This window comes from Strongyloides ratti, assembly GCF_001040885.1.
Source record: "Strongyloides ratti genome assembly S_ratti_ED321, chromosome : 1".
NCBI classification, from domain to species: Eukaryota; Metazoa; Nematoda; class Chromadorea; order Rhabditida; family Strongyloididae; genus Strongyloides; species Strongyloides ratti.
The window spans coordinates 10,313,247-10,328,958 of NC_037307.1; the positions used below are offsets into that span (position 1 = coordinate 10,313,247).

At 18.5% G+C, this 15,712-nt stretch overlaps 1 protein-coding gene across 1 annotated transcript; it reads right to left on the reverse strand.

Moving 5' to 3' along the window:
• Positions 1-1,898: 1,898 nt before the first annotated feature.
• Positions 1,899-12,360, reverse strand: SRAE_1000317300 (C2 domain-containing protein; the record flags this gene model as incomplete). Its single annotated transcript, XM_024650333.1, has 6 exons — positions 1,899-2,136; positions 2,553-2,842; positions 2,901-3,101; positions 3,213-3,659; positions 7,079-8,309; positions 12,302-12,360. 6 exons carry the CDS (start codon positions 12,358-12,360, stop codon positions 1,899-1,901), a joined length of 2,466 nt encoding a protein of 821 aa, XP_024504121.1.
• Between the last annotated feature and the right edge of the window lie 3,352 nt (positions 12,361-15,712).

Below are 15,712 nucleotides of genomic sequence, written 5' to 3' on the forward strand. Positions count from 1 at the left end.
ATTAACAAAAATTTTCCTTAACTATAAAATATTTTTATCAATGATATAATATTATTTTTAAAAAGATATGCCTAAGAGTAAAGTTAAAGAGAGAAACTTAAAGACAATTTCATTGTAATTCATGAAATAAGGCTTCCTTCCTTTATATCTATAAATAGTTAAAACCTTTTTATAAATAACTATTTAACAAACATTATTTAAACAATACAATACCATTTTTATTACTATGATAGCTTAATGAGATTTATCATAAAATAATACTTCTAAATTTCCTGGCACATTATTGTAAATAAAAAGGCAAACTACTTAAAATAGATACATATATAGAAAAAGGAGAAACAAACAATTTTAAGGAACATTTATATTAAAACAGAAGTTGGATTTAAAATTTAAGGAGATATAATCACGTTAATGAGTAAAGTATCTATATATTATCTTAAGATGTTAAAACTATTCTAAAATATATATTATTTACATTGTTAAAGTGTAATTTAATAAATGAAATTTTAAACAACAAAAATTTAATATATATATATATAGAAATATAGAAGTGCCACATTATCATTAATTAACAATATCTTATTAATAATATAGAATGAAAACCTTTTTAATAATAAGCTTATAATGGCAAACCTATGATTGATGCATGAAAGACATGCTTGTCTCATCCTCTTTCGGCTTTTTTTTTTGTAACTTTTTGCCATTTTAATAAATTTGATTGAAGGTTTTCATTCCTTTAAATATAAATATACATAAAGAATGAATCCTTACATCTTTTCCATATGTCATATTACTATTATTAAATCAAAAAACTAAATATATATTTATAATAATAGTATTTAAAAATAGTTAAAAGAGAAACCTTTAATAAAGTTTTGAGATATTCGTACTATAACCAATACACAACAATGTGCTTATCAACTTGTTTTTTTTAAATAATATATATATATAATATTATTATTATATCCATAAAAATTAATATATAATAAAATTACATATATTCAATCATTTTTTAATGCTTTTATTTAATTAGTTAATTGATGACTTTATAATTATTTTAATTTATCACTCTATCTTTTTTAAACACATTTTATTGAAATGTCACAGGAAAAGAGTGATTAACTAATAAATATTTTGATGTTTCTATTATTAAGCAAATTAACCACCTTAACTTAGTGATGGTGATAATTACTTAATCAGTCACAATTATAAATATATATATCTATATGTTTATGAGAACAAAAATTAACATCAATAACTTTTTGATCATTATTTCTGTTTTTATTTTAAAACAGATGTCATTTAAAGCTATATAATTAACTGTACTATTATTATTTTAAGTAGTTACCATTTATATCATTAAACTTTATCTTAATATCAATATTATTCTTATTGTTTTTAAACTTTTTATAATTTATAAACAAATAAATTTTATAAAAAAAAAATTTCTGTTTATTTTACATATTTATTTATAAGTATCATATTAACAAATGATTCATATCAGAAAATTTATCATATTGAAATATGGGAAATTAAAAAAAAAAAAGAAATCTTTTGAGTAACTAATTATAAAGTGCAAAAATATTTAATTCACAGTTGTTTTTAATTATAAAGCAGTTTTATGGATAAAACAAATATTGTAAATGACTTATATTGCAAAACATTAATCTTTAATTATAATATTATTATTAAAACTGTTATTTTATAAAATATTTTTATCACTTTTATACTATAAAAAAAATTTATAAATATCCATTTTTATATAAAAAAGAAAAGATAATATTTATGAATACTTTATTAATTAAATATCATTACAATAAATAAAAATAAATTTTCTTTCAATAATTGCTTAAAGTATCATTAATGATATGAATAAAAAAAAATTTTTTTTTTAATAATTATTTTAACCATTCATCAAAATCATCTATACCCAATTCTTTTTTAGTTTCATTTTTTTCTACAGTATCATTTTCAATATATTCTTTAACTTCAGGTTGTTCTAACTTTAAATGATGTGAAGCTTTATATTCTTTTCCAATGTGTTCTATTGTATTTTTCCATTGATCAATTTCAGATTTATCCATTGCTATGGCTCCAAGATAAGCAGATCCTATAATAGAATCTCCAATACCATCCCTACAATAAAAAAAAGATAAAAATAACTTTTTAAAAATATAATAAAATGATGTATAAAATTTATAAACAATTCTCTGATATCATTTTAAATTCTCATCACTTAAATAGTATTCTATTTGTAAAAAAACAAAATAGTTTTATAAAAATTAAATCACTTCTCTTTGTTTATCATTTACAAATACTAAATGATGTCTTTTTTTTTAAAATATTTTTCACAAAAATAGACATAAATTATATAAAATAAAAAAAAGCTTATTCTAACTACAAACATATTTAAATTAAATATTTTTAAATATAAATAATATATCACATAATTTTCTTTCCTTAAATATAAAAATAAACTATTTTTAAATGTCATTTAAAAAAATAATAAATAAATATTTTCTATTTTTTTTAATAGTAAAAAAAAAACATGCCTTTGCATATCAATAGCACTAACAATAATTTGTGTTTTCCTCAAATCATTCATTTTAGTACTAATTAAAAACATAATACTTTCTTGGTAAACAGCTTTACACGTATTTTTTAAAACACGACTTTGTTTTGTTTGAACTTTATTCTCTTCCTGAATTACTGTTACACGAACACATACATCCGGTGCCCCAATAAGACCCCATTTAGGAAGATCTTCAACTTTATTTACATTTATTGTTAATGTTTTTCCTTCTTTTGATATTTGTGTTGAAAAATATATTTTTCCTAACTTCTAAAAAAAAAAATAAATTAAATGTTTTTAGAAAAAAAAAGGAAATTTTTAAAAATACCTTTGTATTAAATTTGACTTTCAATTCATCAACTATTTTTACCTCTTTCTTGTCATGTAATAATGGGAAATCTTTCAATTCAATGTTAAATTCACCTATTTCAATGTCTTTTTGAAGTTTTTGACTTGATTGATGAAGAAATACTACCTGGACATATTTTGTATCCAAGTCATCTATAGTTACATTGTCAAAGAAAAATTCCTATAAAAAAAACAACATTTTTAGTAATATTATTTTGTTGACAAGATAAAAAAAAAATAAATTTAATTATTTATAAAAATAAATAACATGATGTTAGTAATATATAATTACCTGATTAAAAACAGCATCTCTTCCTCTTTTAACAACAGAATCTTGACTTTTAGTACTTTTACCGGGGTGTAAAGTTACCCGACAAAAAGGTAAAATTTCTAAATTTGGTTTTAATTCACCTGCAAGTCCCTCAACTTTTATAACTGTAACACGAAGTCTTTTTCTAATTGGAAAATGTTGAAGTGTACATGTAACAAGGCCTAATCCTTTTGGTTTATCATCTTCATTAATTAGTACTCTTTGACCTGATGCTGATAAAACAACAACTTCAGGTTTATTTTCTTTTCCAATATAATGTGATGGATCAAGACCTAAATTTTCAGGTTTTCTATTCTCACTTGTAGCAACAGCTGATCCAGATGATGAGATACTTCCAACTACTGATATATTTCCATCTTCTTCCTTATCAACACTACCTCTAGACTTGGCACTTGATATAGAATTTAACTATAAAGATAAAATTTATATAAAAAGTATATATAATTATATTTTATTTCTATTTTTAGATATAAAAATAATATAAATATTTAATAAGATTTATTTATGAAAATACATTAAACTTTCACTAGATAATTTAAATAAATAATATTACCAATAAAATTTATCATTAATAATATGTTACATTAAATAAAAATTAAAGTTAAAAAGTCCCTACAGCAGATAAAAAAAAAAAACTTTAGATTGATGACCAAAAATCGTACATTTTCAAAAAAAAAAAAATTTCTTGTAAAATTTTTAATAAATTAAAAACTTAACTTTTTCAAAAGAAAATGTTCTAAATATTCCTAATAATATATTTTAAAACTAAAAAAAAAATCTTTAGTTCCCTTTTTTACTTAGTCAAGTCCTTTTATTTTCTTAACTCTTTAAATTTATATATTCTATTATTTAAAACCAAAAAAGATGCATAAAACAAAACTTTTTACAATAAAATATGTAATATTTTTTTAATTGTCTAGTGTATAATAACCTATTGTACTTTTAAAGTACTAAAAATAGGAAGTTTTTTTTTATTATTAAAAAAAATCTCTTTTTTTCCCTAAAATACATAATATCAATTGTAATATTTAACGTAGTATAATTATAATAATATAAATTTCATGAAAAATAGTTAAAAATCTACCATTTCCTATCATTTTTTTTTCTTTTTCCACCAATTAGGAATTGTAAACTGTCCTCAAACTTTAAATATCCTTTCTTTTTTTTAAAATTATAAAAGAAAATTTTGTAATTTAATTTCATACATTTAAAAAAATTTAAAAAGCACCAAAATAAATTTAGATGAAAAAAAAGAATTAGTTATATGTTTTTGGATATAAATTATTTAAATAATCATCTGATTTCTTATGTTGTTGTTAACTTTTTAAAATATACATCATTTTTAAAAATATAATATTGGAAAATAATCATTGCTCATTCAAAATTTAAATTTTCAAAAAATTTATCCTTTTTTTAAAAGTACATATATATATGTTAGTACATTTGTATGATTTATCGAAATTTTTTTTTAAAACAAAGATTATATTATAAATGGAATGTTTAAGTATTTGTTTTGGTATAAATTTAGAAAATATCTCTGTCCCACTTTTTTTTTTTCATATATTATTTTTTCTTGAATAAATTATAAAATTGTCCTTTTGTTTTAATGTTTATTTAAAAAGATTTTTTATTTATATTAATAAATATGATGCTAATAAGGAAAACAATCTATTGATACAAAAATTATTTTGTGTTGAAGATAAATAATATAATACCGTATATATAATTATATATCTAGGTAAATAAAATAAAAAAAAAGTAATAAAAATGATACATTTTACATGACCTACAATAAATATACTGTAAAATAAATAAAAAAAAATTTTTTTTTCTTATTATTATCAATTGTTAGAATCATCTTTAGTCCTTTGAATATTAATTATTTACATATTGTTTTTTTTTTATATAAAATATTAACTTGGATATTTAAGATAAAAAAAAGTTTTTCCAAAAAAAAATGTTACCCCTACTAAAGTTGCATTAAATAATAGGGAAAAAAAAGTAAAATAAAAATAATAAAAATTTATTTTTCTTTAACTCATATATGTATATAATCAAATTTATCTAATCCTTTCACTAATTTTATAAAGGTTTCTACTGTATAAAAGTATTATTTACCTCTTTAAAAAGAAATAAGATAAGAATAAAACTAATTTGTATATATGTTTCAAAAATAAAAATAATATACATAAATAAAACTATTTTCTCATAAAGTTAATTCTTACGGAAGTAAAAAATTTTATACTATTATCACTCTCTTTTTATCTCATAATATATGTGTAGTTAATCATATATATTCTTTTCTTATAAAATTTGTATAAAAATATTAAGAAAAAAAAAGAAGAATATTTTTTCATTAATTTCTGATTATCTAAAGATAAGTGTTTTAAGACATTTTTTTTACTATACAAAAAAAAAAAGTATTTATCAATAATAAAATATTATTTTTTTTTTCATAACAAAAAAATTAATATGGTTTAAGAAAAAACAACATATAATATATATATATTAATATTATAATTTTAATTAACAAATAAAAGTATCAAAATAATTTACGTCACTACTTCTGTTTATCTTTTTTTTTATTTTATTATTCTGACTCAAATATTATATTAATTTAAATTTAATAGTATAAAAGAAAATATTGTGTTATATTTATATTGAAATATAAGTTTTTGGTATCATATATATATATAAAATATTTTTTTGAAGTTAAATTAGTTTTCTTGCGTCATCCTCAAGACAAATCTATTTTTCCCCCCTTCTATTTTTCTATAATATGTATATGGTAATATAATCTTCAATACTTAATGAATAGGATAATCACAAAAAAAAAGCAAAATTTTTTTTTTGATATCTTTTTATATAATAATAATCATAAAGATATTAACAATGTTAATAATAATTTTAAATTAAAAAAAAAAAATTTATGCTAATAATGTTTTCATTTTACTTGCCACCTACATAGTAAATAAAAGAACAACTTTATTTTTGATTAAAAAGTACACAGATTAATATATATATTTTTTTTTTATAAATTTTATTTAAACAATTATCTATATTTTAAAAATTCAAATTACCAATTAAATATTTCTAATAAAAATAAAACAGTTTTTCAAATAAAATATAATTTTATTTCAACAATTAATATTTTTAATCGTTAATGCATATAACTACAGCAAACAAAAAAAAAAGGAAATTCTAAATAATTTAAAAATTATCATTCCCTCAATCGACCATACATCTATTAACAAAAAAAAAAAGAAAACAAAAAAAAATATAAGTTCTTTTATTGCAAAAACCCACTCACTCGTTTTCCTTTTTTTCTCCTTCTCACCTAATTATGTCCCTTTTGACATAATAATAATTTTAAATGAATTCACCAAAAATAACTTTTCATTAAAAATAATATATATCCTCACTTTTGAATAAATAATTTTTTGTAACTATAACAATGCAAGATTTTTCTCAAAAATTTTCTTTTATAACTTTTAACAATGATAATGAGGACTATGAAAAAGAGTGCCAAATCTCTATTAAATATTTTAAAGAGAGAGATGTTTATATATATATATATATATTTACTAAAATACATATTACATAAATTTTGCCTACTTTTTAAGAAGAATAAATAAATTTTTTTTTTAAATTTTATCGTTATGTTAAAAAGTAAAAAATTTTTATAGAAACTCATGTTAATGGAGTATAACGTTTTGTTTTTTTTTTCAAAATAAAAAATTCAAAAAAAAAAAATATATATATATAAAAATAAATAAATAAATATGAAACATTAAATGATAAATTTTTAAATATATATCAAAACTAACCTGGTCTGTTGAGTATTGACTTTCTAATGTATATGTTGATGTTCTACTTGGAGATTTATCACGAATTTGTATTAAATGTTGTTGTTCAAATAAATGTGCCATAGAACCATTACGAAAACGGAAAGCATCTCTATCCTGAACAATTGAAGAACGTCTTGATGGTTCATTACTACTTGTTGTTGTTGAGGTACCTGTTAATGTTGATTCTGATTTAGTTATTGGTTTTGTTGTTATTCCAAATGGATTTGGTAATAAATTTTGTTGTTGTATCTGGTTATCATTGTTATTTGGAAAGATATTTTCTGTTGGTTGATTTATATGTAATGATGGTTGCGTTGTTGAATTTCTTCTGGGATGTTTTGTATAATGAAATGGTGTTGTTGGTTGAATAATACATGATGTCTTTTTCATTGGTAATTGTCTTCTTACTAATAAATCATTATTAGGATTATTAGATGAAATATGAAAATTATCCATTGAAATATCTGATGGTGGTGTGTATGTTGATGGTGTAATAGAATCCACAGAATAGATTGATGAATTAGTTGGTAATTTTGGGTAATTATTTATTTTAGGTACATTATTAATATTATTACTATTATTTTTATTTGGATGATTATATGATGGTTGAATTGCTGGTGGTTCTGGTAATCTTCTACCAGAAGATCTTCTTTCATTTGATTGATAATTATTAAATTGATATGGTGGTGATGGACTATTTGCCATTGGTGATATACATGGTGAAGTAGGTAATAATCTTGGTGATGAACATCTTCTTGGTGATTGAAAACCATCAATTCCTCCACTACTTATTTCATCTGGTGCTATGGGTAATTTTCTTCTACCACCACTTGGATGAAGTGATGAGGCTAATGAAGAATTTGATGAATTTAATGATGATCTAACATCAAGATATGAACCATTATGTGAAACTGATGGTGAATGAAAATGATGTGAATATCCACTTCCTCTGTTATTAGTTGATGATGGTATTCCATTATCATATGGTGAATGTGGTAAACGACGATGTTCAGGTGGATGATGATGTGGTGACAACATTATAGAATTAGATCTAGCCATCCCAGGAACATTAAGTAAAGAATTATTAAAATTTAGAGAATAATCTTGTTGACGGAGACTAGCAGATTTTTGGTCAAAAACTGAAAAACTCCTTATTCTAGATCTATTTTTTTCAACTTCTAAAGTATTATTTTCAAAAGATGGTAATAATCTAAAAATAATAATAATATAAAAAAAAAGATAAAAATAAACAAAAAAAAAAGAATTTTTTTTAAAATAAATAGTTTTAGAGTAACAAAATTAAAAATTAATTTTAGTAATTGTATAAGATCTAACAATAAAATTTTTTAATATTGTTAGAAGACAAATTTTTTTCCACATCTTTAGAAGGAGAATATTTAAAATGCATTCATAACATATATTTTGTATGTGTGTCAGGGCGGTGCCAAAAGAATAAATCTTTTTTGCCTCAAAATGACTTTCTTCTAGGAGATGATGATGGTGTTTGTATGGGAGCTTCAAATATCAGGCCGTTTAACTATATATACTTTTAACTATGCCTACTTTTATTAATACCCAGTTTTACTAGCTATTGAGCTTAAGTTAAAAAAGAAAATAAGAAGTACATAATGAAAGGAAGAGTTTTACTTGCATGTATATTCCTTTATTTTTATGTCATAACATCTATATAAATAATGAAAATGTGAAAACAACTTTAATAAATAGCCATTTATAATATAAAGGGGAAAAATATGTATATATTATATTGTAATATTAAAAGGAAAAACAGTTAAAGTATTTTTTTTTTATCCTTTTCTTTTTTTTTATTTGAAGACAAAAAAAAAATGTTTCAATACAAATAGATAGTATTTTTAAGATAATGACAAGAAATGAATATTAGATATGTATCTTAATATTTATCATTAAGAAAGATTATTGCTATGTATACTTTACATGAATATTAAAGTATAAATACTTATAAAATTCATTTATATATATACAAAAATATAAAAATAATTTTTTTAACCCTTTATTAAATCAAAAAAAAACTTTTTTGAATAAAAATATTTACTATTTTAGTACTAAAATAATATATTAAAACATTATTTTTTTTTTTATTATTATTCATATATTAAAATTTATTTTAAAAAAAAAAGTAGTATAACGTAGTACTTTGATAAAAAAAAAAATATTTATCTTTAAATTAGTAGGAATATCCTTTATAAAATCTACAAATAATGGAATTGACAATACATAAATATATATCATAGTTTACTTTTAAAATTAAAATTTTTATTGGGAAAAAAATTTGCCTAGAATGAAGGATAAACTAATTTTTATCGTAAACAGTTATATATAATAAAATATAATAATCTAAGCTTAACTAAAACTCTACCTTATATATATATATATCTTATCATTATCATCCTTATTCCCCGCTACTATAAAGATACTATATACATCTAATTTAAAATAATCATATTTTTTTTTTTTGAAAATGTCAAACATTATAATACTACCATTGAAATTTTTATAATATAAAATGAAACCTTAAATTGTATCAAAAATAAACTTTTTCTCCTTATTTTTTAATAAATAGATACATCAAAAAATGTTCTAAAATTTTTATGGCAGTTAGAAATAAATCAAAAATAAAAAAAAGTTCCTACATAAAATGAAGTGTATTTTATTTTAAATATAAAAATTTTTATAACCGCTTTTTTAATGATAATAATATAAGAAGAGGAGATTAAATTTTTTTATTATTATGATAAATGATACATAATAATAATAATTTTTTTTTAATAAATAAAGGTATCTTTTAATTTTTTTTTTCATTATTTTTAAAGTAACAAATTAGTTTTATATAGATAAATTTTATATAACACCTACAAAAATATATCTTTATATTTAAAAGTTAATAATAATAGGAAATCTTATTATTAATAAATATTTCTATCTTTCTTTTACATATATAAAAAAAAATTGATAATCTTAGATAATTAAAAAAGAAAAAAGATTGTTAATAATTTATATATAAATAAATTTTTATAAGACAATAAAAACTACCAATTTACAAATGTTAAAAATGAAGAAAAAAGGTGTTAGAAATGTATGTATATGTAATTTTCTTTTTATTTAACAAAATGATTATTATTATTATCTATGAGTAATATGATAAAAAAAAAATTAAACTACTTGAGTAAAATTTAAATTTGAATAAAAATAAAGTAAACCATATTATATACATTTTCTTATAAATTATTAATAAATAATAAACTTTATAATAATATGGTATTAAACTTAACTTTTTATCAATATTAATGAATGTAAATATTTTAAACATCTACACTAAAAAAAAAATTAAAATTTTTTATTAAACTTTTTTTTTTCTTCTGTTTTCTAATTTCTTAAATAATACAAATATTTATATTTATATGTATGTATATATATGTATAAAAGAAAAATGATAAAATAGAAAAAAAAAATATTTTTTTACCAAAACGTCTACTTTGAATCCAATTACACGTTTACTTTATAATGAAATTGGAGTCTAATTAAATTATCATTAAAATATTTAATGTTAGAGGGTAACTTTGTGGTTGTCTTTATTTTTTATTTATAACTAAGGGAAATAAATAAGCAAATTTAATTAATAAAAATATTTTAATCTAAAATATTTAGTCTTCAAATTATTTAATTTTATAAAATAGCAATGTTTTTTTTTATGTAATATAACACCCTATTAGTGATAAAATTTAAACATCTATTTAATTTTTTTTAAATCCATTTAAAATAAAAATACCTAGTAAAAAAAAAAACTCTTTACAAATTTTAATTATATAAACTATATAAAAAGATAATAAACGAAATGGAAAATTTCAAGAATGACATATTAATAGAATGCATCAAAGTATTATAAAACTAATTGGTTTAATATTAATTTTATTAGAATTAAACATATTTTACCAAGAAAAATTATATTAATTAGTTATATTTATAATTACACGTTTATACAAGAAAAAGGATGTAATCTCAATTTTCAACACATATTAAATGTATATGTGATACTTGTCAAGGAAATTATTTTATATTATTATTATAAAAAAACTAAGAAATTTTTTTTTTTCACAATTCTCATACATAAAAGAAAATACGTTTAATTATGTTTTTTTTTTTTGTAAAATGATATAATGATAGATAAAAAAAATATTTCCTAAACCTAAATCTCATATTTTATAAAAAAAAAAATATAATTGGAATGTTAATGACTGAAAAAAAAGTTATTTTTTTTAAAAAATAAAGAAATTTTAAAATACATTATGTTATATTAAAATAAAAATGAAAAACGTTTTTATATTTTTTTTAGAAAAAAAGTGAAGTTTATATACTATATTTTGGAAGATTATCTTTAAGTGCAAAAATCTAAAGTACTGATTATCTTTACTAATAAATCATATTTCTTTACATACGTAATATATTTTTCTATTAAAAATAAGATTAAATGAGTAAAAAAATGTATATACTTTAATGTATTATTTTTTACTTTAGTATATAAAAATATTTAGAAAAAATTTATAATATAAATCTTTTTAACTATCTAGTAGTTATCATGATATATTATGTATTTAGAAGAGGGTAAGTAACTAAATAAAATATCTCATCAAAATAGGCACAAGTACCTTTACTAATGGTCTTATAATAAGGAATCTAAGAATTCTATTAATTTCTATTAGTATTTCTAGACCATTAGACCAAATAAAAAAAAAATTTATTTACATATATACATATATATATATATAGATAGATAATATAAAAATGCATACATATATGTTTTTTTTTTCTCTTTAATCTACTGTCTGATTTTAGATAGTTATGTTGAAAATTTATAGTTAAAGGATATAACTCAATTTTTTTTATTTTTTTTTTATATCAATTGTATATATATTTAAAATCTAAAAAAAAAGAAGGAAATAAAGAGAGATGTATATTTCAGGAAATTGGTTCAATTTTATTTCACCATTAATATATTACTACTTAATATCTATTTATCATTTTTTTAATGATAGTGTTTATTGATGTTTTAAAATAAAAACACATATCAATTTGATATATTTTTAAATTTAAGATAATTTTTCTTTTATCATTTTAAGTTTTTTTTTTTTATTTTTTTTATAAATTTTAATCATAAAAAAAACTTACAGGGACTTTTTTGATGCCCTACAATCATTATCAACTTTTGATTCATTGATTTCAGGCATTATTGTTAATATTTCAATATTTCTAAAATTTTTTTTTTCTTTTTGTATTATTTATATAAATTTGATTGTTTTTATGCAGTAAACAATAATGAAGTTATCAAAATTTTGACGTTAAAATTTCTCTATTTACTTTCTTAAATTTTGTTCTGAAAAAAAAAGAAGAAGGTCATAAGAGATTATAAAATTATTTTCTGAGTTAATAAATCTTTTATACAATTATATTTGATATGATAAGTGAAAATTTAGAATATCTGAAATATTAATAATAAAACATTTTTTGTCATCTTATAAAAGAAAAGAATTATACATATATGTTATATGAATTAAAAACAAAGTTTTTGTCCAGAAATGTTGTATCACTATATATCATAGAAATGTATTTATATATTCATATCAAGGGAATTACCAGAAAGTTGATAAAAGATTTTTGTAGTCTAATTGGAAAGGGGAAAAGAAGAATGATGTAATACAGATATTTATACATGTGCTTAAGAACTATAAAGTTGAAAAATGAAAAAAGAAAGTTTGCCAGGAAAATGATACATACCATAAAAAAAAGATATGGTCAAGATGGGGTTTTTTGTTTAGATATAAAACTATCAAAAAAGTTATTTTTTTTTTTTATTTTTTTGTTCATTTAAAAAAAGTTATATGATTAATAATCTTACTTAAGATATTGTTTATTGATGTAAGAAGATTAAAAGATTCAAAGAACAAAAAGATATTTTCTAACAGTAGATATAAAATTTTTTTAATAGAATAATTAATATTTATTTTATGACAAATAAAAATGATAAATATGTTTCTTTTTTTTTAACAAATGGTATGTCTTTTATGTTAATAAAAATAGAAATATAGAAATATAAAATTGTTATATAAAAAAAAACCAAATTATTAAATATATAAAAGATGATTGTTTAAACTATAATTAAATTCTTATGATAAATTAATGCAAAAATATTTGTATTTTTGTTAACTAATCAACATATATAAATATATTTACAACAAAAAAAAATTTCTTGTTAAAGACAAAAAAGAATTAATTTGGTTTAAAAAAAAATGTTTATCACTATTATTTTTATAAAATGCTTCCAATGCATATTAAATAATGACAAAATTAGAATAATACATAAAAAGATAATTTAGTTTTAAAAATATTTACATACAACTAATGAATAACACATACTGCATTTGGTATTATCTTAAATCTTTAATTATACTGATGCAAAATAGAAAATTTTAAACTTTGATTAGAAGGATTATGAAAAAAAGATCTTTTTTAGGTATAAAAAAGCGTTGTAAATTAATTTTAACATAATTTTAAGAAAAATTTTGAAATACTTAATTAAATTTAATTATTAGTACAATAAAAATGCCAAATAATAATGGAAAACTCATTTATTATACTTTAATAAAATAAAGTTTGGTATTTTATGATATAATATATTCAATCTTTTTTTATTTAAATTTTTATTAATATACATTTTTATTTCAAAAAATAACAAAATATAGTTTCATAAATAAAAATTCATAAAAAAAGTAAATATAATATTCAATAAAGTACATTAAAATTCTTCAATATTATCATTTAAAAATAAAATTCCTAATTTAGTTATCCACATGAATAAATTTTATACAAAACAATAGATGTAACTTGAAAAAGATAATTCAAAAGTAATGATATAACTAAATATTATAATGTATAGATAAATATTCATTTTCTATTTTACCCCAAAAATATACATTTATGTAACAATTCTCTTTTTTTTACATCAAAATTTAAATTATCTCATTTAAAGTGTCTTTTTCTACTATCATTTTTTTAAATAACTTTTTGGTGGTGAAAAAATAAACACATAAAAATTTAATGGAATAAAAAAAAAAAAGGTAAAAAAAAAATGCATGAGTAAATAATAACTTTTGTTAAACAATTATAATGAAATATTTATAAAACTAACCACTTTTGATTATCATTTAATTATTTATAATGAAAAAAAAAGTATTTATAATTCTAATACAATATTTTTTTTATAAATAAAAAAAATTTATTTTGATAATAAAAAAACCACAAAAATGTTTTTACAACAATAAAAACATCTTTTAATGTTTAGTAGTAAGAAATTAAATAATAAAAAGGCTATCAAATGTGCCTATTATCAATTGTTATTTTCAAGAAGTGGCAAAAAAAAAAGACGATTGACAAGAATACATAATAATTAATTGATATTCAGCTTCAAAATAAAATGTAATTAATATACGGTTAAGTTTATTAATTTTAAATATGAATATTCAATTGTTGGATAATATGATAAAATAAAATTTTTTTTTTAATAAATGTATGGATATTTGGTATAAAGAAATAGATTGATTTATTTAAAAAAAATACTTAAATTTGTTATGCAAAAAAGTACATATTTTAAAAATATCTGTTATCTATTATTTAGAGAGTGATAAGGAATAGATAGTTTAATAAAATTAATAAATTTTTTTTTTATTTTTTCTTGTTATATAAAAATAATCCATTTTAGTTATTTTGACAAAATAAAAGCTTTTTAAATAGCTTGATTATAATTAATTCATGTATTTATTTGTATCTACCTTTAAATGGTTTAAACGTAAATAGAGAAAAAAAAAATTTAATTATAATGTAGGAATAAAATATCAAAAACAATTTCATTTATGAAAATGAATGGGTGACAAAAATAAAAATTTTCACAGGATAAATTTTCCTGTAAGCTAATGATATGACAAAATGATGTGATTTTTATTACATAAATTTTTTTTTCTTATCACTTCCTCCTCTCACGTACATCACATCATCATATTAATTGAATAAAATTTTTAAAAGTTATAATTTATGAGAGTGAATTTTATTAGCTTTTCTTATTTATTCAATCTTACTGTCATTAGAAGAAACTTTTTTCTATTAATGACATTACAAAAAAAAATTATACTTTTATTTTAACAACATAAACAAAAGAAAAGCTTTTTGTAATTTCCTTTTATTCCCATCAAAGATGATAATAAATAGGAAAAAAAAAAAACCTTAACTGCCTATTGTTAGGGTAAACTTATTAGAAAACTTTTTTTTCTTTAATTTGATAATTGAAAACAATTTTCCGCCCCCGATACATCTTGTTATAATCGTTCTTAAGAAAATAAAATTAATATATACATATATATAAAACAATTATTAGCAAACTATTCACAATAAAAATTTTTATATATTTTTATAAAACTGATTGATTAAATAAAATAATTTTCTTTTTTATATAATTTTTAACTTCTTAAAATTAACAAATAAAACTAAATATTTTAGTTACTAAAAATCTTTTATAAAATTATTATATAA